The 26,044-nt window shown below is 39.9% G+C and overlaps 1 protein-coding gene across 6 annotated transcripts in view; it reads right to left on the reverse strand.

Annotated features, from left to right (window-relative positions):
• Window positions 1-26,044, reverse strand: part of ARNT2 (aryl hydrocarbon receptor nuclear translocator 2) — a 109,622-nt gene that overhangs the window by 66,707 nt on the left and 16,871 nt on the right. For 3 of the 6 annotated variants that reach the window (XM_089539071.1, XM_089539068.1, XM_089539069.1), the window contains exons 2-6: window positions 24,792-24,903; window positions 17,724-17,771; window positions 16,260-16,301; window positions 11,853-12,066; window positions 9,701-9,914 (exon numbers count right to left, since the gene is read on the reverse strand). In XM_089539071.1, the coding sequence (XP_089395197.1) occupies window positions 9,701-9,914; window positions 11,853-12,066; window positions 16,260-16,301; window positions 17,724-17,771; window positions 24,792-24,903 (630 nt within the window). The remainder of the gene's footprint in view (window positions 1-9,700; window positions 9,915-11,852; window positions 12,067-16,259; window positions 16,302-17,723; window positions 17,772-24,791; window positions 24,904-26,044) is intronic. The other 3 variants (XM_089539073.1, XM_089539070.1, XM_089539072.1) reach the window with 1 other exon arrangement.

Below are 26,044 nucleotides of genomic sequence, written 5' to 3' on the forward strand. Positions count from 1 at the left end.
AGTGGTCTCTAGAAAATTAAATATGTTTTTGTTTACCATTTTCATATCTTTTGCATACGGTTACTGTAGTTTTGCTCTTCTTTTTGTGAGTGTAGGAACTTATCCCTATTCTTCCCCAAGGTCAGCCAGTGGCTTCATGGCTCAGTGGGGATTCAAACCCTGGTCTCCAGAGTCATAGTTCAATGCTCAAACCAATGAATATTAATATGGGCCTAATGCAAGGACAGCAGAATAAGAAGGCGCACAGGTAACCTGATTTGTGATATTGTGTTTCTATTTAAATTTATGAGCATTATTTTCAGATTTCAATCTATAGCTATAAATCAACACATACTAATTTTATTCTAGAGGTATGGGTCTTCTATTTTGGTGACAGTCTTTCTTTTTCATTCTCCTTTTTTGTCTCTGTATAACTAGCTACCATACAATTTACTGTATTATCAGATTTGATTCTCTTTTAGTCTTTCTTTCTTCCAGTGTTAGTCATGTATTTAGCGTAAAATCTTTGGCCCTAATGATAGGTCTTTACATTACCTAGGTACCTAGTATGTTCATGCTGGAGTTGGGTCTGAATCCAGGCTCTCCTGGATTACAACTCACTTAGCCACAACTCCAAGCTTTATGGCTAAAACCAGCCAAATGACATTTAGGCAAGGACATCCAATTCATTCCAGTTAGTGTTCTATTGCTTTGCACTACTTGAAAAATGGAACCAGGTATGCTCAGTTCAGACCACTTTTGCTGGATTCTCTTTGCAGTAGTCAGGAATTTTTCTCAGTTTTTAACCTCTGGCTCATCTTGATACAAGGGAAGGACATCTTAAAACAGCATGTCGAAGTTTATAGGTTGATAATCAAATACAGTCCAGGTTTTATTGGCTGTTTTCCCATTCTCTTTGACAATTCCCACTGGGCAACTAAAACTAGCTCCTAATTCAAAGCCAGGCTTCTCTCTTTACTTGTTTAGATTCCTAAATACTATAGTGACTCTTCCGAGAGCCAATTCCCCCCACAAAAAAACATTGGAGAGAGAAAAATACAGAATATGCTTACTCTATGCCAATTTTCACTGGATTCTCAAAAATAGTACACAGTTAATTCTCTTATTACTTATATCCTTGTTCCTCAAAAAAAAAAAAAAAAAAACATCTCACAATTTCAAGATGGCCTGTAGCTCCAGTGGTAGAATGAATGCTTTGCATGCAAAAGGTCCCATGCTGATTCCCTGGCATTTCCTGATACAGCTAAGACAGACCTCTCTGACTGCAATCTTGGAGAGCTGGTGCCTGTCCAGGTAGGCAGTAATGAGCTGGATGGACCAATGATCTGATTTAGATTAACTCACAATCCAGTTTAGAGCAAAAGGTACTGCAAAAATACTGTATATACCTTCCACTGAAGTGTGTGTGTGTGTGTGTGTGTGTGTGTGTGTGTGTGAGAGAGAGAGAGAGAGAGAGAGAGAGAGAGAGAGAGAGAGCGTGCAACTGCATTTAGGTAGAACACTCCTGATTCTACAATGGAAGCACATTGTATACATTGAGAAAATGAACATGATAATTTTTATGGAAAGAAATCTTGCACCTTTGAAACTAACTGAACAATCTAAGTTGGTGGCATAAGCTTTCACAGACTTGAGCCTACTTCTTCATGTCTACAAAACCTTCCTGAGGAAGTCGGCTCAAGTCTACAAAAGCTCACACTATCAACATCTATCTTTCAATTAGTCTCAGAGGTTCTACAAGATTCCTTTGCATACTGGTTTTTCAGATCAACATGGTAATTTCTGAGATCTCCAGTAATTTCTGAGTTGAACTTTGGAGAACTGGACCAGCGCAGTTCCAAAGCTTTAAAAGAAGATGAAGACTATAGAAATATTCCTGTATAGTAAGGAAAAAAATGAGGTTACACATACAGAGCTCCGAAATAACTTTTCTTACTGGAACAAAGACAACTGGCCAACGTGGATGGAAACTGTTGGGGTTTTTTTGCATCTTTTAAATTATGAAACATGCCAGAAAAGTTCACAGGGGCTCATAGCTCTGCTCAAAAATAGGTATCATGTGCTGATGTGGTAGTGTCAAAAAGAAAACCAAATCCCCATGTATCTCATGGCTATAAATGGGCCATGACGGGCCCCTTTTCTAGCCAACAGACAAAGGGGGGGACAGAACAAAAAGAAGGAGGGAGAGGAACAGAAAACTGAATCCTTAAGTAGGGATAGGCAACTACCAAGGGTCATCTAGCTCTACCTGTGGACATCAGGGGGCCACACAATCCATCATGCTTTTAATTTTATAAACTACTGTTGTTTTGGTTGTTCGAAATGTCTTATGGCTGCACTTTGGTTTTCTGTGTACCTTCAACTCATCTCTGACTTAAGGCAACCCTAAGGTGACCCTGTTACTGGGTTTTCTGGGAAATATTTATTCAGAGGGGGTTTGCCACTGACCTCTTCTGAGGCTGAGAGACTGTGACTTGTCCAAGGTCACTTAATGGGTTTCTACAGCCAAGTAGAAATTCAAACTTTGGTCTCCCAGATTCCTAGTCCAACACTGAAACCACTACACTATGATGGCTGCATCATGAACATCAATCTTAAAACAAAAAAGGCCCAACTGCTTGCGAGATCCAGTATAAACAACGCCCCAGTCATAGCTGCAAGCAAAGCAATTAAAACACACCATGATGTTGGTGCAAGGAAGAGAGCAAAGATAACTTGCCAGAAATCACAAGCAGGGTATTTCCAAATCCCAGAAGAGAGATGAGATTAAAAGGGTAAGGACTAGCACTATACCAATAATCCACAGGGAACACTGAGACCAGGGAATAAAATATATGATAAGAAATGGAAGAAGGGAAGAGACTCCTCCTTGCTAACACAGTTTGTGTGTTTGTGTGTTGGGGGGGGGGGGCAGTTGAGAAAGCTAAAATGATTCTATCATAGGAATATGAGGAGAAAACAAGCTTTTACTGTTATGCATTTTAGAAGCTTCTTTTTACAAGGATCTTTTATACCCAGCCAGTCCCTTTTCCTTTCTATCCTCTGTCTAGCTGGATTTTTATTTTTTTTTTTGTCGCATTTGCATTGGGGATGATGATGAAGGATTGGAAAACACACTTTTGGTCTTGGGTTGCAGCAGTGTTTCTGCAGTAAACAATGCAAGAAATAAAGCCTAGCCTGGGAAAACAGGTTTCAACTCTCACTGTAACTGTGTGTGTTTGCCTACAACAGACAAAGTAAACAGCAGCTGCCTCCAGAATGACTTGCTGAGCATGTGTGGATGGCTAAAAAGAGAAAAAGCGGGAAAGGAGACAAGGCTTCCTCATCAGCTACCTCCACCATACTATAAGAAAACAGATCTGTACATTTGAACACCAAAATAAAATGATAATAAATACAGAGTTTGTTAAAGAAAAAGTCATTCCTGGATACAATTTGCATCAAGTGTTCCCTAGAAAGTTCAGTATGTTTGTGTTTACTTTTGCAAGGCTTCTCTGACCTGTTTGATCCAATTCACATGTGCATATTTGTTTTGATAAAAAGTTGCTGAAACATGAACTTCTTCTGTGGTGTAGGAAACTATCTCCATTTTTTTCTATCTTGTTTCAGCCTCCGGTATCAAATTTTCTGTTAAAAGTCTAAAGCTTCCAAACCCATCTTTTTTGTTAACAAAAGTACATCTAGACTCTGTAAGAGGGTCTGGCTGGCAGGTAGAATGAATAGGATACTGCAACATATTGTTACAACTTTCACATGTATTCCCTACTATTAGACTAACCATCATACACCATTACTACAGAATATGAAGACCCCATTTTTGCTTGTCAATAAAACAGGATTTTTAAAAAGCAACCTTCTAAGGAAGGCGTTTGAATGATTATTTTAAACACACACACACACACACACACACACACACACACACACACACACACACCAATTCAGAGAAGCAAAAGGGTGGGAGAACAGGATGTCCCTATTGGGAATCAGATTAAATGCTGTCACTGCTCATCAGGTCATTACACCAATACTTCGCCAGCATGGAAAAGATACACAGTGACAAATGCTACATCTTATGATTTTTGCCAGTTGTCTTCTGCCTTCAATGGCAGTGTATTTATCAAAACGAAACAGGCACTTGCTATTCTGGAGGCACTTCCCGCTATGATTATGACACTTTGAAGCAGAACGAAATCCAGGAAAGATGCCAGATAATGCCCAACTCTGGAATAAATCCTAACTGTAGCAACAATGGTCCAAAGAGAGGATGCTTTTGATATATGTGAAGCCTTGTACTTCAAGCCACAAATGGCCATATGATAAAAGCAGTTTGTTGATATGGAAGACTAGATCAAACCAGACCTTGGGTTGCCTATAGTTCCCTACAACAAGTCATAGTAGGGTGGAGTAGGGCAACGCGGGTGTAACTAGCATCCGCACTGAAGAAATAATCCAGGTTGACACCACTTTAACTGCCATGGTTCAGTGCCATGAAATTCTGGGATTGTAGTTTTGTGACACTGTAAAAAGGCCAATGTGATTTTAGGCTGCATGAATAGAAGTATAGTGTCTAGATAAAGGGAAGTAATAGTGACACTCTATTATGTTTTGGTTAGGCCTCACTTGGAATCATGTGTTCAGTTCTGGGCAGCACAATTCAAAAAGGATGTTGACAAGCTGGAGCGTATCCAGAGGAGGGTGAGTAAAATGGTACCGGATCTGGAAAACATGACCTATGAGGAGAGACTTAGGGAGCTGAGTATGTTTAGCCTGGAGAAGAAAAGGTTAAGAGGTGACATGATAGCCCTGTTTAAATATCTGAAGGGATGTCATATTGAGGCTGGAGCAAGCTTGTTTTCTGTTGCTCCAGGGAATAGGACCCGGAGCAATGGATGCAAGCTACAGGAAAAGAAATTCCACTTGAACATTAGGATGGGTTTACTGACAGTAAGTGCTGTTTAACAGTGAAACACACTGCCTCAGAGTATAGTGGAATCTCCTTCTCTGGGGGTTTTTAAACAGAGGCTGGATGGCCATCTGTTCGGAATTCTTTGATTGTATGTTCCTGCATGGCAGGAGGTTGGACTTGATAGCCATTGAGGTCTCTTCCAAGCCTATGATTCTCAATATTTCTGGCTTATTGTTACATCCAAAGATAGTAAGTGTATGAAGTGGCAATTGGGAATAGGAATCTGGGCTACTATTTGCAGAGCACTAAACATTTAAGAGCGAAAAAAGAACAATGAGAATGAAAGAGAGAGACCTTGAGGGACCTTATATGATCTTTCTAAAAAAGGAAATCAGTGCTATTTCTAAATTTTCAACTCTTCTGGTATTTATTAAGCAATGGCCAAAGATATTTCTGTGCCGCCTCTCCCACTGCATCTTCTTTCTGGCCTGATATCACACATTACTCCAAAGTGGTTTAACAGATTAATTAATCTTCCGTCGCACTCAGCCAGTCTGTTTCCAACAACAACATCTGGATTCTCTCTGGGTGTGCAAATTTTGCTTGCTACCAGCATTCCTTGCAACTGGACATCAAACTGAACCCCTGCACAGCTGCTGAAGACATCAACATCTGCAGATCTTATGGCTTCCGAACGGCAGGTTTCCCCTCTTATCCTGATCCCTGAAATCCCCATGGTTTTACAAGGCTCATATGCCAATATTACAGTAGACTGATTTTTCTGCAGTGTCACTGCAGAACTTATACTCTTTAATTCAATAAAAAGTCACCTAACCAAAACAATCCAGTCTTCTCTCTATCACTGTTTCCATCATCATCATCATTGTTGTTGTTGTTGTTGTTGTCATCTTAAAAACACATTATTTTCTGGTATGGCTCCTCACAAAATAATTGTGTAAATGGAAGAGGAAATCATGCTGATGCCAAGTGAAATAAAATCAGTTACATCTGCTTAGTCATGCTTTTCAGTTGCACAAGACAAAAAAGGGCATGGATAGTTTCTGCCTTTAATCATCTGTTTTTATGAAATGTAGACGTATCAAGATGTCTCAGAAGAGACAATACTTTCCCTAAATTAATTAGGGAAAAGTTCACCAAAAATACCATGTTGTTTTGCTCCAAAATGAACCCAGATGGCATAAATCATAGTCACATATACCAATTAGAATGAATGTTCTTTCCCAGTTCTTAAAAACCAGGAAATGGCATTAGCAAATTGTAAAGGAAGAATGAAAATTGTAAGCTCCTTTCCATCCTTCAGAATTACGCACACAACAGGTGAAATCCAGCATATGTGCGGCCAAGCAAGTTCAGAGTTATCACAACAGCAACAGTTATTAATGAGAATGAACATACAAGCAAGGACAAGATGCAGCAGTTTGCTTTGCCCAAGTCTACTGAGCAAGGCAAGATTCCACCTCTTTTGCTCAGTTAAACTGAGTGCAAACTATTTTTGCTCTACAAATTCAGTGAAGTGAGCTGAGGACAAAGGAAGAAAGTGGGAGGAAGAGGAGAGAGAAAGTAGGACATGTTAAAAGCAGCTGAAAAAGTGGAATGACACAGGATTAATCTTCCCTCCCTTTCTTCCAGATTGGGACAGTTAGAGGGTATATGGCTGTTCTCTTCTTTGCTGAGGATTGTTTTTAAATTGTATTTTTAAAATATTGTAAGCCATCTTATGAGCACTTCTCAAATGACAGGTCATCTGTAAATGCAGTAGTTAGTAGTGGTAGTAATACTTCTAACCTCTGTCAGCACTTAAGGGTGTAATGGATAAAGTACAGTCTTCCAGATGCTGCTGAATTAGAGGAATGTTTTAGTACTCTCCATTGGCTGCGTTGGCTAGGGATGATGGGAGTCACTGGTCAACAACATTCAGAACGCTGCACTTTGTTCACGCCTGAATTGGGGCATGTCATCCAGACATCCATGCCAAAGCTAGGGTGCAGGTCAAATGAACAACTTTTGCCATCCAAAGTCCCTTTCATTCCTTAAATGGTCCTGATATTGAGCAGCATTGTTAAGCACATTCAAATATCCAGCTAGCCGTGGAGAACTAGCCTTTTTTTTAAGGGGGAAAAAGCCCCAAACAAAGCAAAACAGCTGGCTACACCACACCATGCTCCTCTTTCAATGCTTCCGCTGACCTTTCTTTTCCCTGCAAAAACTTGTTTCTCTGGAAAAGGTCTTGGGGCTGACCAAATGGCTTGCCAAGTTGTGAGTTCTTCCCTCCCTCTACCAGCCCCGAAAATAATTTTATTCAATACTGTAAACAGAGCCTGCTTCTCTTCACTAGTTTGCCAAGCCATGAAAGGAAGAATGTAAAACAATATCATAAAAAACCAGAATGCTATCTATTAAAATGTTTTGGCAGTTTACTAGGACCAGAAAGCCCCAAATTGATGCTTCTAGCTCACAGAAGGCCTGCTGGAATAAAGAAGATATTTCTAAGCAGGTTTCATACATGAAAGAATTACAAAACTATGAGCCATAATCTAGAAAGCTGTTGCCCCAAATTTATTTCCTGAGATAAATAAATGTAATTTGTTGCAGCTCTGGTGCTGCAACAAATAACAATTCCTAGAATTCCATAGCACTGTGCTATGGCAGTTCATGTGGTGTCAAACCGGATTATTTCTGCAATGTGGATGAAGCCTAAATTATTCATTCTCCCTTCCAGGTATGAATAACTTAACATAGTATATTCCTTTCTTGTGGGCTTCCCAGAACATCTGGCTGTTCACTGTGGAAAGCAACCACCACATTTTGAATAATCTTTGGCATGATCCAGTATGATTCTTCTTATAGTATCCTGAACCCAAGAAATGTAAGACAATTTTACCATGTCTCTTAATTCACCATTTTTCAGTCTAAAAATATCACATTCCATCAATATGGAAGATATCACTGAATGTGGTGTTCCATATTTCTCTGTGATCATTTTTTAATGGGAAAAACAGGCAAATTCAGAGTCACTATCATGAGGCAAAGGAAGTTAAACACAGAAACAGAATATGGAATCATTAGAGAAAAAACACACAGAGAGAGGTCCAGAAAGGCAGCAGAAATACATAGGCAAAAACAACTTAAATGGAAATTTAGCAGCACAGCCAAGTTGAACAGTAAGCAGCAGCCAAAACAAAGTTGAGACAGTGGCTAAGACAAAAAAACACAATGATAAACTACCTAGATCAGCATTATACTACCAGCAACCAAATGTCTTTTTCTTCAAAATAATAGTCAGTCTTTGTACTCTTTGTATTTGCCATCAAAGGCCAAAAAACATTAAGAGTAGCGTGGACCTCAGACTGTCGTTTTAAGCATATGTTGTTCATGTTGTGTGGCTTCAATTAATTTCCAATTTACAGTAACACTAATGCAAACATATCACAATGTTTTCTTTGCAAGATTTGTTCAGAGGGGATTTGTCTGAGGCTGAAGATAGGAGGAAGGAATATCAACAATCTAAGATATGCTGACGACAACATACTTCTTGCAGAAAACATCGCAGACTTGGAACAATCACTAAAGAAAGTCAAAGAAAAAAGTGCAAAGGCAAGCCTAATGTTAAACTTACAGAAAACAAAAAATAATTTGCCATGAGTTGAAATGACCATGGAGGATTTATATAAATTATATAAATTCAACCTAGATAACAAGTAAATCGAAATAGCTAAAAATCTCGCATACCTTGGAACAAACATTGATCAGAACAGATTGTAGTCAAGGAATCAGAAGAAGATTAGGAAATAGAAAGGCAGCTATAAAAGAACTGGACAGAATTCTAAATTGTAAAGATATACAGCTGAACACTAAAATTAGAATCATACATGCTATGGAATCCTGGGGTTTATAGTTTGGTGAGGCACTCTCTGGCAGCATGGATCTGTGCATGTGCACCTTCAAGCTGCTTGCTAAGCTATGGTGTCATTTTCACTGGGTTTTCTTAGGCAAGGAATACTCAGAGGTTGTTTGTCATTACCTTCCTCTGAACCTGGCCTACAGCACCTGATATTCCTTGGTGGTCTCCTGACTGTGCTTAGCTTCCAAGATCAAACAGGACTGTGTACCTTCAAGGTATTTAGCCACTTACTCCTCTTTAAATTGCAAATTCCAAGGTTCCATAGGAAAGAACCATAGCAGTTAAAGTGGTATCAAAGTGAGTAGTGTGAAAGGGCCCATGGGTGAAATGAAGCAGGATTGCTTCTCCCAGCTATACCAAGGAAAGATTGGAAGGCTATGCTGATGAATCAAATATCCAACTTTACTGAAAGAAAAGCATTTCTGTCCTACATTTAGAAAGACCAGAGTCTGAACAGAACATGAGCCCTGAGCTCATATCTCATACACCCTAATACAGTATTCTAAAAGTTGCCAAGTCACTCATACATTGCACATGTGCTGAGGTAACTTTCTATCTAACTAACATTCATAATAAATGTTTTAGTTTCCTTTAAAAATGCCACTTTACGGCACTGCTACTCAAGAGTGGTGGTCTGCAGTGCCGGTCCCTGAGCCATCTGCTGCAAGTCCCTGAAAAGCTTCCAAAAAAGAAACAATACTAACCAATGAGTATAAGGATGATCCTGGTGTCTGGTACACTGGAGGGGGGGACTGCTGGTTGTTCACATCAAATAGCTTGAAAACATTGCATTAGGACATTTTCATAATAGACATCAACACTATTACAGCCTTGTAATAACAAGGAGATTCACACCTACAAAAAACGCTGACCTGTCATTGAATTCTCAGAGGTGCAGAGCTGCTCCCTCAACTTCTCCACATCATCGGGATGAACCTGCTCATAGAGGGTGCTGCCAAACCACTCAGACTGTGGCTGGTTCAGAACAGGAGTAACAGAATCAGACACATAGATCACTCGGCCTGTTTCAGAAGCTACAACAAAGAGAAAACCATCTGCAGCTTCGAGGATGAGGTGTTTCAGCTCCTAGCCAAGAAAACAAGAAGGAAGTATTAGAGAGCCAGTCAAATGAGAAACAATTTTAACAGGGCTGTGAAACTTTTGCTGTTGTCACTATATAACTCAATGCATTTTATTAGTGAGACCAGATTTCACTTCCTAATATGTTAAAATATATTTTTAAAAAAGAAAAAAATGTTTTACATTTCCAGTGGCACTTCTGGTTTTTAATTTCTCTTTCTTTCACTACTCTGCAGCTATTATTTTTTAAATGCATGGAGCACATATGTGCTGTCGTTACGGATAGCTGCCATTATCTCATTCTTCTGCAGAACACAACACCCTGGTTATTCTGGGAAAGTGAAATGAACACTGCCAAGAAAGGCTGCACAAATTAGTGGTCCTGCCCCCCCCCCCCAAGGTAAAGTCCCCATTTGCTTCTCTGAGCATTTTAGAATGACCAAAAATTCACCCAAAAGATCCCATTCGGTTCCTTAATTCATTCATTCCATGAGTTGCTAGGGCTTTCAAAAAGAACCTTCTGTACCAGGCTTGACTTTCACTCATACAACTCACCCTTTGCTGTATTTGCCAGGCTCTTACACTGCCTACCTACTTACTAGGTTTCCTTCAGTCTTCATTCTCAGGGATTTATACTTCCTGTTTCACATGCATTTAACTCTGCAAGGATGAATATGGTAGGGAACGATAGGAGACATGACTTTTCCCTCCATCTGAGGTTTGCCAGCTGCCACTATTGTTTTCCTTTTGGCCCCAGCTAGAAAGCCTTCCCCCCCTCAGAACATTTAGGTCTTTCTAGTAGGATCAAGACAGGAATTTACTATGCTGCATAGCTGCATGCTGTTTTATGGCAATTAGATTTTTATATTACAGTTTGACTGCTTTGAAGCCTGAAAGTGAAGAATGGCTAATAAGCACTTGAAACAGTGCAGCCCTATACATGCTAGGAAGGAGGTGTGGAAATTCCATGGTCACACGAACAATCCTTTATGACATGCAGTGTTTTTAGGATGTTGTAAGATGTTACTGTGCATTCCGCTTCCTCACCCCATAAATAAAGTATAACACTGGGGGCTACATATTGCTCAAAACATACAGGCAAAAAGACACACATATCAAATTCTCCCCTTTCTTTGATAATATTTAATGCAAGCAGCACCAGCCAAAGATCTTTTGCTGCCTGTGGCAGAGCAAAAAATTCTATCCCCATTCTCTGGTGAAGGGCATAACAGTTAAAGCCTGCCATTGGCACACGTGACCAAAGATATTACAAATACCTTTCCCTTTCCCTGACATTAAAAACATAGTAGTGAAAAAATTAACAATTTGCTTGCCTTTTCACAAGATCCAAATTTGCTGTCTGAGACTGTTACCACAGTCTTCTTAATGGCACTACTGGCCCTGAATATAAATGTGCCACATATTTGAACATCACAATGATGCGGACTTTGCACATCATGCCCTGCAACAGATTAAGTAGCTAAAGTTGATGGCATGGGAATTTGACACACTAAGTAGGTTGCAGTGAATAATACAAAGAAGTAGGATGGAGGAAAAATGCAACATTCAGCTGTTGTGTTTGGTTACAGAAGTCACACGTTTTGAACAGAAGCCTTTAATAGGTTTGTGGTATGTTTTAATTGTTTTTTATATTGTTTTAGTTTTGTGTTTTTAACTAAACTGTGGTTTAATTGTGTTTTAAACTTTTGTATAAATACTTTTTAGCTGTACCATGTTTTTAATTGCTTTGAACCTATCTTGAATCCTGTATAAGGAGAAAGAGAGGATATAAATAAATAAAATAAAATGCAGCCCAAACAAGATAAAATTCAGCCTTGCTACAATACAACAAAGTTTACATTTTCACTACAGCTTCTCGAATACAATGGGCAATGCAATGTGTGAAACTGCCTTCAGTACTTCCATACCCATGAAGCCACCCACCTGCTCAGTTAGGAAAGAAGGCTTATATGCTCCATCGGTAGATTTGTTCCCAGTGCCCCTCATAGACTTCATGTGTGACACTGCCATGCGGAGAATGGTCAGCTTGTCAGGTTTGCGCGCCAAGGCGCTGCAGGTGGGCACCATGTCAGAGAGCTCGGTGATGTACTGGGTCATCTTGTTCCTCCTGCGTCTCTCGATCTCACTATGGTTCTCCCTAAACACACATGAGAAGGAGCAAACCGAGAGAGAAAGCGAGATGCTGTCGGTAAAAGATGTGGTGCTTGGAAATCATTACAATTGATCAGAGCGTAGTAAAAAGGGTTGCATCACATGCTAGCATGGCCAAGAAATGGAACCCAGAGGACAAGCCTATGCAGAGAGGAGAAGGATCAATTCCCAGCAGCTCCCATTGTGTTATATGGGATTGCTACAATCTTAGCTATGACTAAGTGGTTTTTACTTTGGATGGACACATCAAGAATTGTACTGTAAGTCTACTGCAGCATAATGAATTGCTAGGTTATAGTTAGGCAATTTTAGACACCTATCCCAAACAGAATGCAGGCATGTTTCTGTCTTGGACTGGAATTCCCAGAATCCCACAGCCAAAATGGCCAGGGCCATGTTCACTGGGGAAGTTTGAGCACTGTAGTATAAAACTGTTACTTTTCAATGGCCCTAAATTTTACATCCTCCGCATTTCACAGATGAAAACCAGGACATGGGTGACAAATCTGTGGTCAAAATGACAAAAGTTACAAATGAGGAAGAACAAACAAGCCAGGAGAGGCTGCAGCATTTTGGTTTTGGCTGAGCCAACAGAGAAGGGCAAGAGTCTGCCCCTTTTTATCTCCTACCTCCCTGCTGAATTAATGGAGTGCAACCTACTTTTGCTTTTTGAGCAGTCTGCAGCAACTGAAGTCTATAGAAGACCAAGGGGAAAAGTGAGGGGAAGAGAAAGAAACTGGGGTGTTTTAAAAGCAGCTGAAAAAGTGGAACAGCAGAGTTAATCAGGATTGTTTCTGCCAAATCAGAACATTTGGAGGGTATGACATTGATGCCATAAGAGAGAGTAGGGAACCTCTGGCTGTACTGTTGGATTACAAGTCCCATCTTCCTCAATTATTTACCATGCTTATTTGGGTCTGATAGGATTTGAAGTCCAACAAACATAGAACTCCATCTGTACGTTATCCTTTCTCCTCAAGAAAAGAAGCGATAACCATGGAACAGTGCTGCATTCACGGGAGGTAAGAGCTGCCCCAAATTTCCAAAAGTGGGCAATCAGATTATTATTATTATTATTATTATTATTATTATTATCCTTTATTTATAAAGTGCTGTAAATTTACACTATTGAGGGATCCTCCAGGATGGAGTGGATGATGACAATTCATCACAATTCCTCTTCTCCCCCAAAAAGGTTCATGTCACAGGTTTCCCCCAATGCACAGCCTCTTTCTCTGCTTGTCACAGCCATGCCATTATGCTAGTGAATACTTTGGGATTAGCCTGGCATTTCTAATGCACATTAAGGAATCAAACATTACTGCCTTCCATTTGCCAGCTCAGAAATCTATGGCAAGCAACCCCAATCCCAGTGATTTCTTACAGGCACAGAGCACACCTGGAGCTCCCCTGCCCACAAAGCCTTAAATTGCAATGGAGGAAATAGATCCGCTTTCACATTTCCTGGCACAGATCTTCCTCCTCCACTGAAATTAACAGGGTGGGTCTTTACAGGCCAGGGAGCTCCATGTATGCATTGGAGTACACAGGAGCTCTGCACGGAGGCAACAGATTGTTGAACACTTCTGTTATTTCCCACTTCCAAGTCCAATCTCATTCTTGACAGCAGGCAGGAGATGAGCAAAAGCATTTCAAAGAAAGCACTACAGGATCCCAAAGCTGGGAAACAAAGCCTTAAGAAAGTCAACTGTCCCATCCATCACACAGCAAGTCTGGTTAATGTACTATAAGTGAAGTTATTCCCACAACTGAACCAATCTGCTCAGTCAATCTTACCTCAGAGTCATACCTTACCTTATATACCCTACATTACCATATAGGTTGAGTCTCCCTTATCCAGAGTTCCAAAAACAACAATGAACATAGCCTAAGACATGAGCCAATGAATTCAAATTAAAGAAAGGAGATTCTACCTCACCATTCTGATGATACTTCCTAACAATAAGAACTATTCAACATTGGAATAGATTGCCTTGGAGGTGATGGGTCATCCTTCTTTGAAGGTCTTTAAAAAGTTGCTGAATGGCCTTCTCTTGGGAGTGTTTTAGTTGTATGTTCCTGCATGGTGTGGGTAGGACTACATAGCCCTTGTAGTTCATTCAGACTAACTGACATAGGGCCACTGCAGAAATAATCCAGTGTGAGAGTGCTTTAACTGTCCTGGCTCAGTGCTAGGGAATTCTGGGAATGGTACTTGCAGCACCAATGTTCTTTGTTCGAGAAAGCTAAATGTCCCACAAAACAAGTGCCCTTAATTCCCTAGTATAGAGCCGGGTCTGTTAAAGCAGTCTCAAACTGGATTATTTCTGCACTATGTTTTGACCCTTAGAACTCTTTTTGATTAGAGTTCTCAACTGTGCTGGGAGCTACTGTATGTTGGACCTTTCCCACTCACATGGAAGATGAAAAGGATAGGTGATGGAGGTAAGAAGAGGCTCAGGGCCAGCAAGTGAACCCCATTCCCTCACTGAGATGAGAAGGGTAAATCCCCGTGTGATGGTAGAGGTCAATACAAAATTATTAATTAATAGTTTTAACATGTTTCTAATGTGGGTGAGAGAGATAGAGTAAAAGTGATTGCACCTCTCAGTAATGCTGAATATGTGAACATTCAGTGTACATGGTCTGGCCCATCTTTCTCACACACACCCCACCTGCAATTCATTTGCAGGAAAGTAACATATACATACACGCAGTGTCAAAGCTTTCAGTGATACCTTAAGGCTAAAAAGGTCTGCCAAAGCCCACTGCAAGCAAAAATGAGCTCAGCTGCTGCAGTGATTTTTTTGCTGCAAATATTAAAACATATCAGCCAGTTTGGTATGCTGTTTGTTACATTTTGTCTTTGAAACACAGGAAATTGTGTGCTTCCAAGAAAATATTGAACCAAATTTAGACAGTGATTGCAGTGTAATTTAGAGGGTGTAACAATCCACCTGACCCCGGTTCATAGCTCCAGTGGCAATGAACAAGTACAGGTGACACAGCATGTGCATCAATAAAGACCTTTATCTGCAACCCAACTCCAGCTTTTGAGGGTTAGGTGGTTGACTATTGATGACAATTCCAGTAATGGTGGTAGGTAGCTTGATTGTACAGATTCATCTCTTAGCAAATTTGCAGAGTGCTGACCAGAGCTTGCAAAAGTTTTATTTTTGCACTATAAATACCAGAATCACCCATTGGTCATGCAAACTGAGTAATTCTGGTAACTGTTCCTATTTCTGGTGCGGACATTGCTATCTTTCAGAATTCTAGCCAAAGGTTTCCCCTGTTTAGCCCTGATCTCTTAACAGGAATTAATAATTTACCTGACATCCTATTTTTATTGAATATCTTCTCTTTAGCTGATCTTGGCCACTCAATTAGCTTTCAACTTGTGTTTATTTTAAACTTTTTTACTTGGAACTTAAGATACCACCTTCTATCTAGCTATACCATTTCTACACCAAGCCCAGAATTATCTGTTCTAATTGGTCGGACCTTTCCAATATCTTGAGCAGAAGAATCTTTCCAATTTTTTTTGGCTCTGTTTTAATCTGTTGGGTCCCATATTTGGAGAAAGGTAAGACATATATTAAATAAATAAAAATGAATCAGTCCCTGAACCTTACAGAAGAGACAGAGATGCCACTGATTGTATCTGAGACCTTCTAAGTGCAGGGCTTGGGCTCTTCTACTGACCTACAGCCTTCTCCCTTGAAAGTATAAGTCACCTTGAAGGTTTTTGTAGCAGGAGGAGAGGATGGAGATGTCTGCATGTTCAACCATGAGTTTGGATTGCAAACAACTGTTACCTAGATCAAAGCTGAGGTGTTCTAACATCCTGTGATGCACATGTTATTCACTTTCCAAGGAATCGTCCTAAAAGTCAGGGAGCTGAAACCATTGTTCACACTCTTCTCTGTAAATGCACCAAAACTGACTCTATTACAAACATGCTCTGTTTTCATTTTACAGAATAGATCCTTCCAAGTGTGTACCTTCCTGAAACAATTCTTTTCTCCCATCTGGCCATTCTTTTCTGGATCATCCATCCTTTTGACCATTCAAACCACAAACAAGAGGAACTAAATTTCTAAGCTAAAGAGCTAAAGCCTGAAACGTTCAGTTTTTCTTTTAGGTAGCGTTATCCCTCACTGTTCTCTCAGCGCCTACCTTGCATATTTTTCCTTATCACCAGAGATTTGATCATCATACCTATAAGACAAAAGCAAGAGCACAGTAAATAGATGAGAAAACAGTATGGTTAGTACTCATGCTGGCTGGAAATTCTGGGAAATGTGGTTCAAAAATGTAACTTTGTGCCTGAACAGACAGGCCAAAATAGAGCTGCTTCGGGCCACTTTGGAAGTATGCTGTTTAAATAACACATTCGTCCTAAGAGGCTGGAAGCCACACCAAAGCCACGCTCTAGTCCTAAGGACTGAAGAACAGCTTTGGCGCAGCATCTGGCCTCTGAAGATGCATGTTCCATTTAAACAGCATACCTCCAAACTGACCCGAAGCAGTTTTATTTTGGCCTGTCTGTTCAGACACTTACCTAAGCTATGGCTTAAAGCAGAGGTGAACCACAACATAGGGGGCAGGGACCATTTTCCTACTATGCACCAACAGCCCAGTCCAAAATTGGTATCTGGAGAAACAAAGGCCAACCCCTTCCCCCCGTAAAATGATTGGGAGACATCACCTATCAAAGGTTTCAGACTTTGCCATAGTGCTGCAGTTAGAGTCAAGAAATAAACAGTGGCAAAAACTGAGCAGAAAACCAGCATATGAGAGGCTGTTTTCATGAAGTCTACTTTTAGGACTGCAGATATGTCAAACTGACACATATAGGTGACTGATAGAAGAGGACCAAGGAAGCTGTTCACATAAATACTGCTTTGCCATTAAATTCATTTCAAGAGAAAGTGCTGATCCAGATTGTGGGAGGACTATGCAATAAAACTCGAGTGATAAATGCTTACAGAGTTTGACATATTATAAGAGGCACCCTGGTTATTCTGTCTTACTTCCTAGAACAGCCCAATATACTGCAGCACCATGCTTTGCCAACACAAGAGAAAAATTATTCTAGTATACAATCAATCAACTGCCTTGACTTGTTCTATCTTGGTACTGGGAAGGAAGGGCATAAATTTCCTAGTAAAATCAACACTTCAAATAGGGCTGCAATGTTGAATTTTCATTTACTATTACAACAATTATAAACCATTTTGATGAACAAAAAGAGTTTCTTTCATTCAGGAAGAAATTAATTCTGTAAAAAAATATAAAAATAAAAGTGTTTATAAAAACTAGTAATGGCAATACCATCTTAGAAGGAATGCCTTTAAGAGGATTTCTGCTATGAGACATGCATCCAGCATCAAAAATTCTTTCACATGTAAGCCTGGAGGCAGGACTCTTCCTTATTTTTACATTTTGTACAGTACCAAAAAATATTAGGTATAAGACTAATACTAGCAAATTATGTAAATACGTGTAATTAAGACCTATTTGCATTTCATGTGTTTCATTGGCTAAGGTGCCTTAATCAGAAGACAACCTTGCTATTAACTATAAGATGCTTCAGCACCATCTTGACAGTCAAATATAAATATCTGACCTTGACCTTACCTTGAAAATTTGCTGGGTCCTTCACCATCTTCATCATCAAAGTCCATTCTGAAAAATGTTAAGTGTTCTGAATGAGTTAATCTTACTTAAAGAAACAACATACTTTATTTCTTCTGGGTAGCTTTCCCTTCTTATTTTCTATACTGCTTCTACTTTCAATTGCTTTTTTGATTAACTGGACAAGATTTTATAAGTAGCCTTGTCCTTAATGAACTAAGAAGTGTCATATGATTGTATAAAGCAGTAGGTGCCATAGGATTGTATAAAACAGTAGTGTGGAACCATGGTTTTCCAGAAGTGGTAACCTAACTTCCCCAACTTATAGAATTCCCTTCTACATAAGGTTTAGTCATCAACTGTCTACTTTCCTTCTGCTGGTAGGCAGAAACATTTTTATATAGGCAGGTCTTTGGTTTTTAAGTTGAGTGGCAAAACAATCTTTTTAATGAGGAGATTATGTTTTTATATATTTTTAAAGTTTTAATGTAATATCACTGTCATAATGTAGGGATCTTTAAAATGCAACTATTTAACCCTTTTGGAACTTTTGTCTCAATTAGGTTTTGAGTGTACAGTCGGCGCTCCAAATTTATGGCTTTGACTTTTGCGCATTTGATTATTCACTGATTTGATTTACATGTTGTCTCTAGGAATCTCTTGTTCCTCCGATATGACTCTATGGTCAATATCAGCCAAACGTCATGCTGGAAGACTTAAATTTCTAGAGAGAACACTTCTCTACACATGTGTAGGCCCTCCAGCTCAATTCTATGGTCAACTTCTAGCAGATGCTGACCACTGAGTTGTGCTGGAGGACCTAGAGATTCCTAGAGGGGGGGTTCTCTCAGGCTAAAAAAACAGTGCTTTTGTTATTTGCGGGTTTTCCACTTTTAGCTATAAATCTTATAACCACTACCCAGTCTTTGCTACTTCCTTTGTGTTGTAAATAATGAAATAATATTCACATGCATTTGGCCAGATTCATCAGGACAAGGGCTACATATACACCTGTTGTTATTGTTGCTATTAGCTGCCCTCAAGTCGGTTCAGACTCATGGCGACCATGTGGATGAGACATCGCCAAGAATCCCTACCCTCCATTGCCCTGCTCAGATCCTACAAGCCCTTGCTCACAACCCCCGATTGAGTCTATCCATCTGGTTTGTGGTCTTCCTCTCTTTCTTCTACCTTTCCTAGCATTATTGTTTTCTTTACTAGTGATCTGTGCCTTCTCATTATGTAGCCAAAGTATGATAGTCTCAACTTGATCATCTTTCCTTCCAAAAAGCTCTGGACTGATCTGTTCAAGAACCCATTTGTTTGTTTTCTTGGCTGTCCAGCATCACATTTCAAATGAGTTGATTTTCTTTCTGTCTGCTTCCTTCACTATCCACATCTGTACATGGTAACTGGGAAAACAATGGCCTGAACGATTCTGACTTTAGTGCTCAGTTGTATGACTTTGCTCTTCAGTATCTTTTCCAGTTCTTCATAACTTTCCTTCCCATTTCTAGTCTTCTTCTTATTTCTTGACTGCACTCTCCATTCTGGTCAATGCTTGATCCTAGATATGGAAATTCTTTAACTATTTCAATTTCCTCATTGTCTAGATTGAATTTGTGTATTTCTTCTGTGGTCATAATTTTTGTTTTCTTTATGTTCAGCATCAGACCTTCCTTTGCACTTTCAACTTTGTGCTTCCTTATTAATTGTTCCAATTCCTGAATATCTTCCGCTAATATTATGGTGTCATCCACATATCTTAGGTTGTTAATGCTGCTTCCTCTTATCTTCACTCCTCCTTTTTCTGATTCTAATTCTGCTTTTCTTATGATGTTTAACTTATGAAGTTAAACAAGTAAGGTGAGAGGGTGCAGCCTTGCCTGACCCCTTTGCCTATTGGGAACCACTCTGTTTCCCCATATTCTGTTCTGACGGTAGCCCCTTGTCCTTGGTACAGATTCCTCATCAGGACTATCAGATGGAGTGGTACACTCTTAGAACTTGGGGTTCATCTTCATATGTCTCCTCATTCCAAATATCATTCATTCCCTCATCTCTTTTATACAACCTATACAGGCATCAAAATTCCTGACCCACTGCCACCAAGGCAAGACTTCTAATAGCAGACACACTTTAGCCAGAGTTGTAGCTCTCCAAATATTGTCTGACTGCAACTCCCATCAGCCCTAGCCACCATAGCCAGTGATGAAGGCTTGTGAGAACTGCAGCCCAACAAAAACAGGAGTGCTGCACATGGTCCTTTCTGTCTTGAGCAGTACTCTACATTCATTTAAAACATTGCCTTCACACTTCAGCTGGACTTTGCCAACTTACAGCTATTATTTCTTGAATGGAGAATGTCACATTATCCATCAAATTCAGTTATCTTCCCTTCATTTGTGTTGCTTCTTCTTATCATACATTGATGGAGAAACAGTGACCTCTAGAGGCTATTTTGGCTAGCTATAAAGTGAGCTCAGTTCACTCTAAATTTCTCTGCAGAACAGGATATTATTCAAAGGCTATTCTATCGACCCAAAGATTTCTGAAGTCAAACAAAGTCCTCTTCTTATAAACCTTCAATCACTGTCACACTTGTGTCTACCAGGAAAAATAGATTGTTTTTCTGTAAGTACTTTCTTCAAAACAAGCCCTCTTTTAATCTTGTCCTTACATTAATTAGTTTTCGCTGTCTCGCTTGTATGAAATGTACATCTATTTATATATTGATACATGTTTTCTCCAACAATTATTCTCATATAAAAACATAAAAGAACAAAATTGTTATGTTAATATATTTTCTGACAGGTTGGGATATCTGTTTCTTCCTTCATATAAAGTATGTGGATTCAGACACAGAGAGGTAGAAACCAGAGACAACCTTGGTTTAAAACAGTGATTCCCAAACTTTGGACCTCCAGATGTTTTGGACTTTAGCTCCCAGAATTCCTGACTGCTGGCCAAACTGGCTGGGGCTTCTGAGAGCTGAAGTCAAAACACCTGGAGGACCAAAGTTTGGAAACCACTGGTTTAAAGGCTATTTCAAGGCAACAGTTCAGACTGTTGGAACATTCAGGCACTGGTTCACACAAATCAAAAGTAGGAAGCAGGAGCTGAAAAAAACTATGACATAAACAATGTGTAAGTCAATTGCCCCCACAAGCTGGGTACTCATTTTACTGACCTACGAAAGGATGGAAGGCTGAGTGGACTGTGGAACCCTCATCTAAGATCGAACTTATGATTTAATAACTAATTATTTGCTTTTAAAGTTGGTTCTCTGTATCTACAGATACTTTGTCCATGGATTCAACCATCTGCAGTTTAAAAATCTAAAAAATAAACCTTGATTTTGCCGTTTTATATAAGGGACACCACTCTCCTTTGCCATTGTATAAAACGGGACTGAACATACACTGATTTTGGTATCAGTGGGGGGGGGGGGGGCTTTCTGGACCCAAATCCCAGCAGATACCACATGCCCACTGTAATTCAGGACACTGATAAATGACTGTCTGAAGCAGCCACTTCATTCTGCCTAATCACAGGGTCAGCACAGTCTAGCAAGGCTCTTCTTATGCATCATTTCCTCTGTATATGCATAGTTTGCACCTGCGTAGACCTGAAAGGAACCACTGCTGACTCATTGCCCACTCCAGGGATGCTTGCTGCTTTCAAGACCTGCTGGCTGAAAGGGTTTCCAACATACAGACTATTATTTATGCAGAGTATTTATATCCTTCCTTTTCAGTTCATAAATCAAACCATTCAAGGGAGTTAAATAAACCAAGGTTAAGAAAGCATAATCTTGGGGGGGGGGGGGGGGGAAAGAATCATATTACTACATATAAGAAACAGCAACCAGCATCCTTTTTTGAAAAGGACAAAATAAAGACATTAAAAGGAGTCATCAATGTCATCCAGTGTTCAGGCCCAAGATCTGCCTGGTAAGAAAAACACTTTCAAGGGGCAATGAAAAGTCATCAGGGACTTGGTTTATATGGATCTCCTAGTTCAGGGAGTTCAAAGGACCAAAACCAATGTTGTTTTACATGTTCTCATGAACCAGCCTCAGATAAGGCTGCATACACAATCTCTCATAACAATCTTAGTCACTCAGAGAGATACTAGAGAAGAAGGCTTAACTATCCTACTCTGCTTTTTATTGTCTCTGTGCACACCAGATTCCATCTTGTAGGATCAGGACAGTCCCATGTTTAATAATAATGAATGCTGTTATTCATTTTGTCTGCTGAAACTGGTCTTCCAGTAGCTTCACTCATTTGCCTAGAAATGAATAATGGCTGAGATATGACATCAGAGCATAGTTTCCTTTTCTGCCAGCAGAAGTTGTCTTGGGAAGAGATACTGCTTCTTAGTGAGGAGGGGAGGAAGGGCAGAAGCAATTCAGATCATGAAGTAGCAACTAGACTCAGCTGGGGTGGTGCGGGGGATACATGGTTCAGTGGTACTACATGAGAAAAGGACTTTAGGGTTACTGTTGATCGTAAGTTGAACATGAAGCCAGCACTGCAAATGCTATATTAGCCTGCATTAATGGAACCACAGTTTCCAAGTCAAGGTAAGTAACAGTCCCACTATATTCTGTGCTGGGCATACCTCATCTGGAGTACTGTGTTCAGTTGAGGGTGTCTCATTTTAATAAAGATATGAACAAGTTGGAACAGAGTGAGAGAAGGGCAAAAAGGATGATAAACGATATGGAGAACAGAACATATGAGGAAAGGTTGAAGGAGCTGAGTGTGTTCAGTGTGGTGAAGAGAAGACAGAGGAAAGACATGAGTGCATTCTTTTAAAGACATGACGGGTTGTCCAGAGGGTAGAGCCAGGTCTAATGGTTTGGAGTTAGAGAAAGGTAGATTATGTTTGAACATTAGAAGGAATATCTTCATAGTAAGAATGGTTTGGCAATGGAGCCAAATGCCTAGAGAAATGGTACTGTCTCCTTTTCTGGATATCTGTAAAGGGAGTCTGGATAGCTACCTACAGGGGAAGCTCCAGCAGAAGATCCTGCATTGAGCAGGAGGTTGGACTCCATGGCCCATGAGACCCCTTCCAACTCTATGAATCGATTGCTGTATGACTCTAGGTCACTTCCTTTTGGAAAAAGAATATGGCAAAATTGCCTCCACACCCTCTAGACAGGTGTGGGGGCAACAACATCTATATAAAAATAATATATTGTTGATGAAACAAAAGAAAATTAGGAAAAATCATATTGGAGCCTGGTAAAAAAAAGCACTATGTTGCCAGTATATTATGAGTTCAGAAGGGAAAGCTGAGCAAGGGGACATCTGGAAATTATTGCAGAGGGAGGAAAATGCAGGATTTTTATTTGGAGCTCAAAAACAGGTGATTCGGACCAATAACATCAATAACATTTTCAGAAATTAGCTACAGATAGTAAAAACCATCTATGTAAAGAAAAAGATGAAACTGCTGGTGTGTTCACGAAGCAAGACTGCATAGACTCAGATCTAATAAATACTGTGATAAATCACCAGCTGTGGTACTTTGGAATCTATGCACAATTTACCATCTGCAAATACGTGATGTGATCACGCATCTGAAAAGGGTTGCTAAAAACGAAGTAGGAATTTTACAGGATTTTAACATTCAAACTGATATACAATCACAGCATCTTCTGCTAGATATAACTGTGACTGCGAAAAAGCAAATTTCCCTGGGGATAGCAGAATCAAAGACCAAATGATGAGCATGCTTATGAAATATTGAAACCCACCAATTGTGATTCTGCACCTCTGTGAAAAGAAACCAACCAGTGACTCTGAAACTGTTTTCGGGGAGGGAGCTCAACACTGGCAGACAGTTACTAATTTTGCTTACTTCCATGGGGAGGGCAAATTATTTTCCCTATTCGTTGGCATTAAAATATCCTCCAATATGAAGACTCTTGCAAGCCCACTGTATATTTAGAGGTCCCTTTCATGTTTTCAGTGTAGTTTATTCCCAGGTTCGTGTGCACAGGATAGAGCACAGGCAGCCTTTATTTTTCCTGGAAGGACTCAATGAGAATGGCTGTCCTTAATATTTCCTAGTGCCTGATCATTTAGTACACTTCTGACTGATAACTCCTGAGAAGGCTTAGCTACATAAGTCTTGGTCATTCAATTCTGCCAAATCACTTCAGGGGACGGGGCTCAGTTCTTATAGGCTAGCACTGGGGGCCTCAGGTCACCCTCACACCCATTCCAGGTCCATGAAGCCACCTCTGGTTTTTGCAGTGATAAAATTGCAATTCTACTGAGGGTAAGTCCAGACAGACTGACAAAACATCCAAAAGATATTGCTATATATAGGATCACAATAACACAGTCAAAAAAAGCAAAGCCTTATTATCTGATGTCCAACATTCTAGTAACTAGGTGCTGTGGGCTATATTTCAGAGGAAAGAACTAGCAAAACCACCTCGGAGTATTCCTTGCCTAAGAAAATCCTATGAAATTAATGGGGTTGACAGGTGACTTGAAGCCACATATACAAATACAACATCTAGTAGACTGTGAAGCCAAGAACAGTAATGACTACAGTGCTGCTGCTGCTAATCATTACAAAAGCAGTAACTGCAATAATAATATTATTGACTATAACAGCATTAATAATGATTAGGTATAAGATCATAACAACAGTCAAAACAAGCAGCAGCAGTATTACTACTTTTGTAGTACTGAGAGCACTCCTCATAAACTGTCTTGTAAAGTAGGGTGAGGAATCTTTGGTCCCTAAGATGTTTTGGAGTGGTGTTTTGCAAATCAAAATTTGTGAAAGCCAAATGCCCTCCCTGCATGGTAAGAATTACATTAACAGTTCTGTAAAATCAGCATTATTATTACCAACAATAATTGGTGAGGTTAAGACTAAAGCTGAGAATAAGTAATCTATTACAAAGAATTTGTTATTTGTAATTAATTGCTTCCAAGCTCTGCAACTGCCTATGGCAACTTTAGGTGTTGCCCCTTGCCTTAAGGGTATGCACATAGAATAAATTTTCAACTTTACTTTGAATCTATGAAGTTGACTTACCCCGAGCGTCTCTTTCCTCCTCGAGCAGGCATGGATCCTGCCATTCTTACTTGCCCCGCAGCCATTGGAGCCACTGGCAATGTCACTGATCCAGGTATGTCTGATGCCATTTCTATTACAGAGATGGAAAACAGAGGACCATTTAGCATAATGAACTCATGCCAGAATGGTATAGTGTCAGGTTATTGGACTGGGATCTAGGAGAACCAGTTTCTTGCCTCCACCTTAGATCAATCTACCTCTTTAACATATCTCACAGTGCTATTCTTATGAGAATAAACTGAGGAAGAGGAAGGCTATGTATACCACATTAAGCTAATTGAAGGAATGGAAAATGTCATAAAAATTAAGTAATCAAATAAATAATTTGGAATGTCTGTATGGCTGGTAACCTGTTGAGAATATACATCACAAACCAGCCAACAATTGTACTTTTGAATTGTGGGGTTATGCAATGTCTGTATTCCCAAGAGGGAAGCATTACCAGAGCTGCACCACTGGAACCAATGCACAAGCAGTGAGTAGTGTGGTCACTGCACAATAGTCACAATGAACAACAGTACAACACTTTATGCGACAGGTTGTCCTTGCACAATGACAAAGAGAGGAGGAGCCCAACAAAGCCACATGGTATAGGTAACCCTGAACAGAGAGCAGTGAAATGTCATGCACCCAGCTGGAAAAATGGCCTCAAGATTTCATGATGTCCCATTGTTGTTGCGGGTGCTCCCACTGTGCAGTGGACACCTTGCATAGTGCCCCATTGTGCCCTATTGCAATTCTCTAACATGGTTGTGTCTCATGTTGACAATATAGCCCCATCATTGGAAGGTTACACATTGCAGCCCATATAACACAATCTAGATCTGTGTACCTTACAGCTGGCCAGGGTACTTACCATATTGTTTTAATGATTAAATTACCAATTTCAATGGGACAAGAGGGAACATTTTTGTCCTGAGGCTCATTTCTAAAAGTAATTCTCACCATTTAACACCAGTATTGTCTGAACTGAACCAAAGAAATGGGAAGATTCCATCATTTACTTCCACTGTGCCAGGGGACCTTCTTAAGTCAAGCTATTATGTACCTGGCCACAATTCACCGATAGGCATATTATGTATTGTCATTGCTGCTGATCACTACTTTGAGGAAATTTGACTGGTACATTAGGTTTTATTAGGGGAACTAGTTGCCAGCCAAAAAAGCGACAGAGCAGAAAGAATAAAACAATGTATTTTAATAAGTAATCT

Source organism: Sceloporus occidentalis, unplaced genomic scaffold, assembly GCF_023333645.1.
Source record: "Sceloporus occidentalis isolate IW3139 unplaced genomic scaffold, rSceOcc1.0.p SCAF_9, whole genome shotgun sequence".
Lineage (NCBI taxonomy): Eukaryota > Metazoa > Chordata > Lepidosauria > Squamata > Phrynosomatidae > Sceloporus > Sceloporus occidentalis.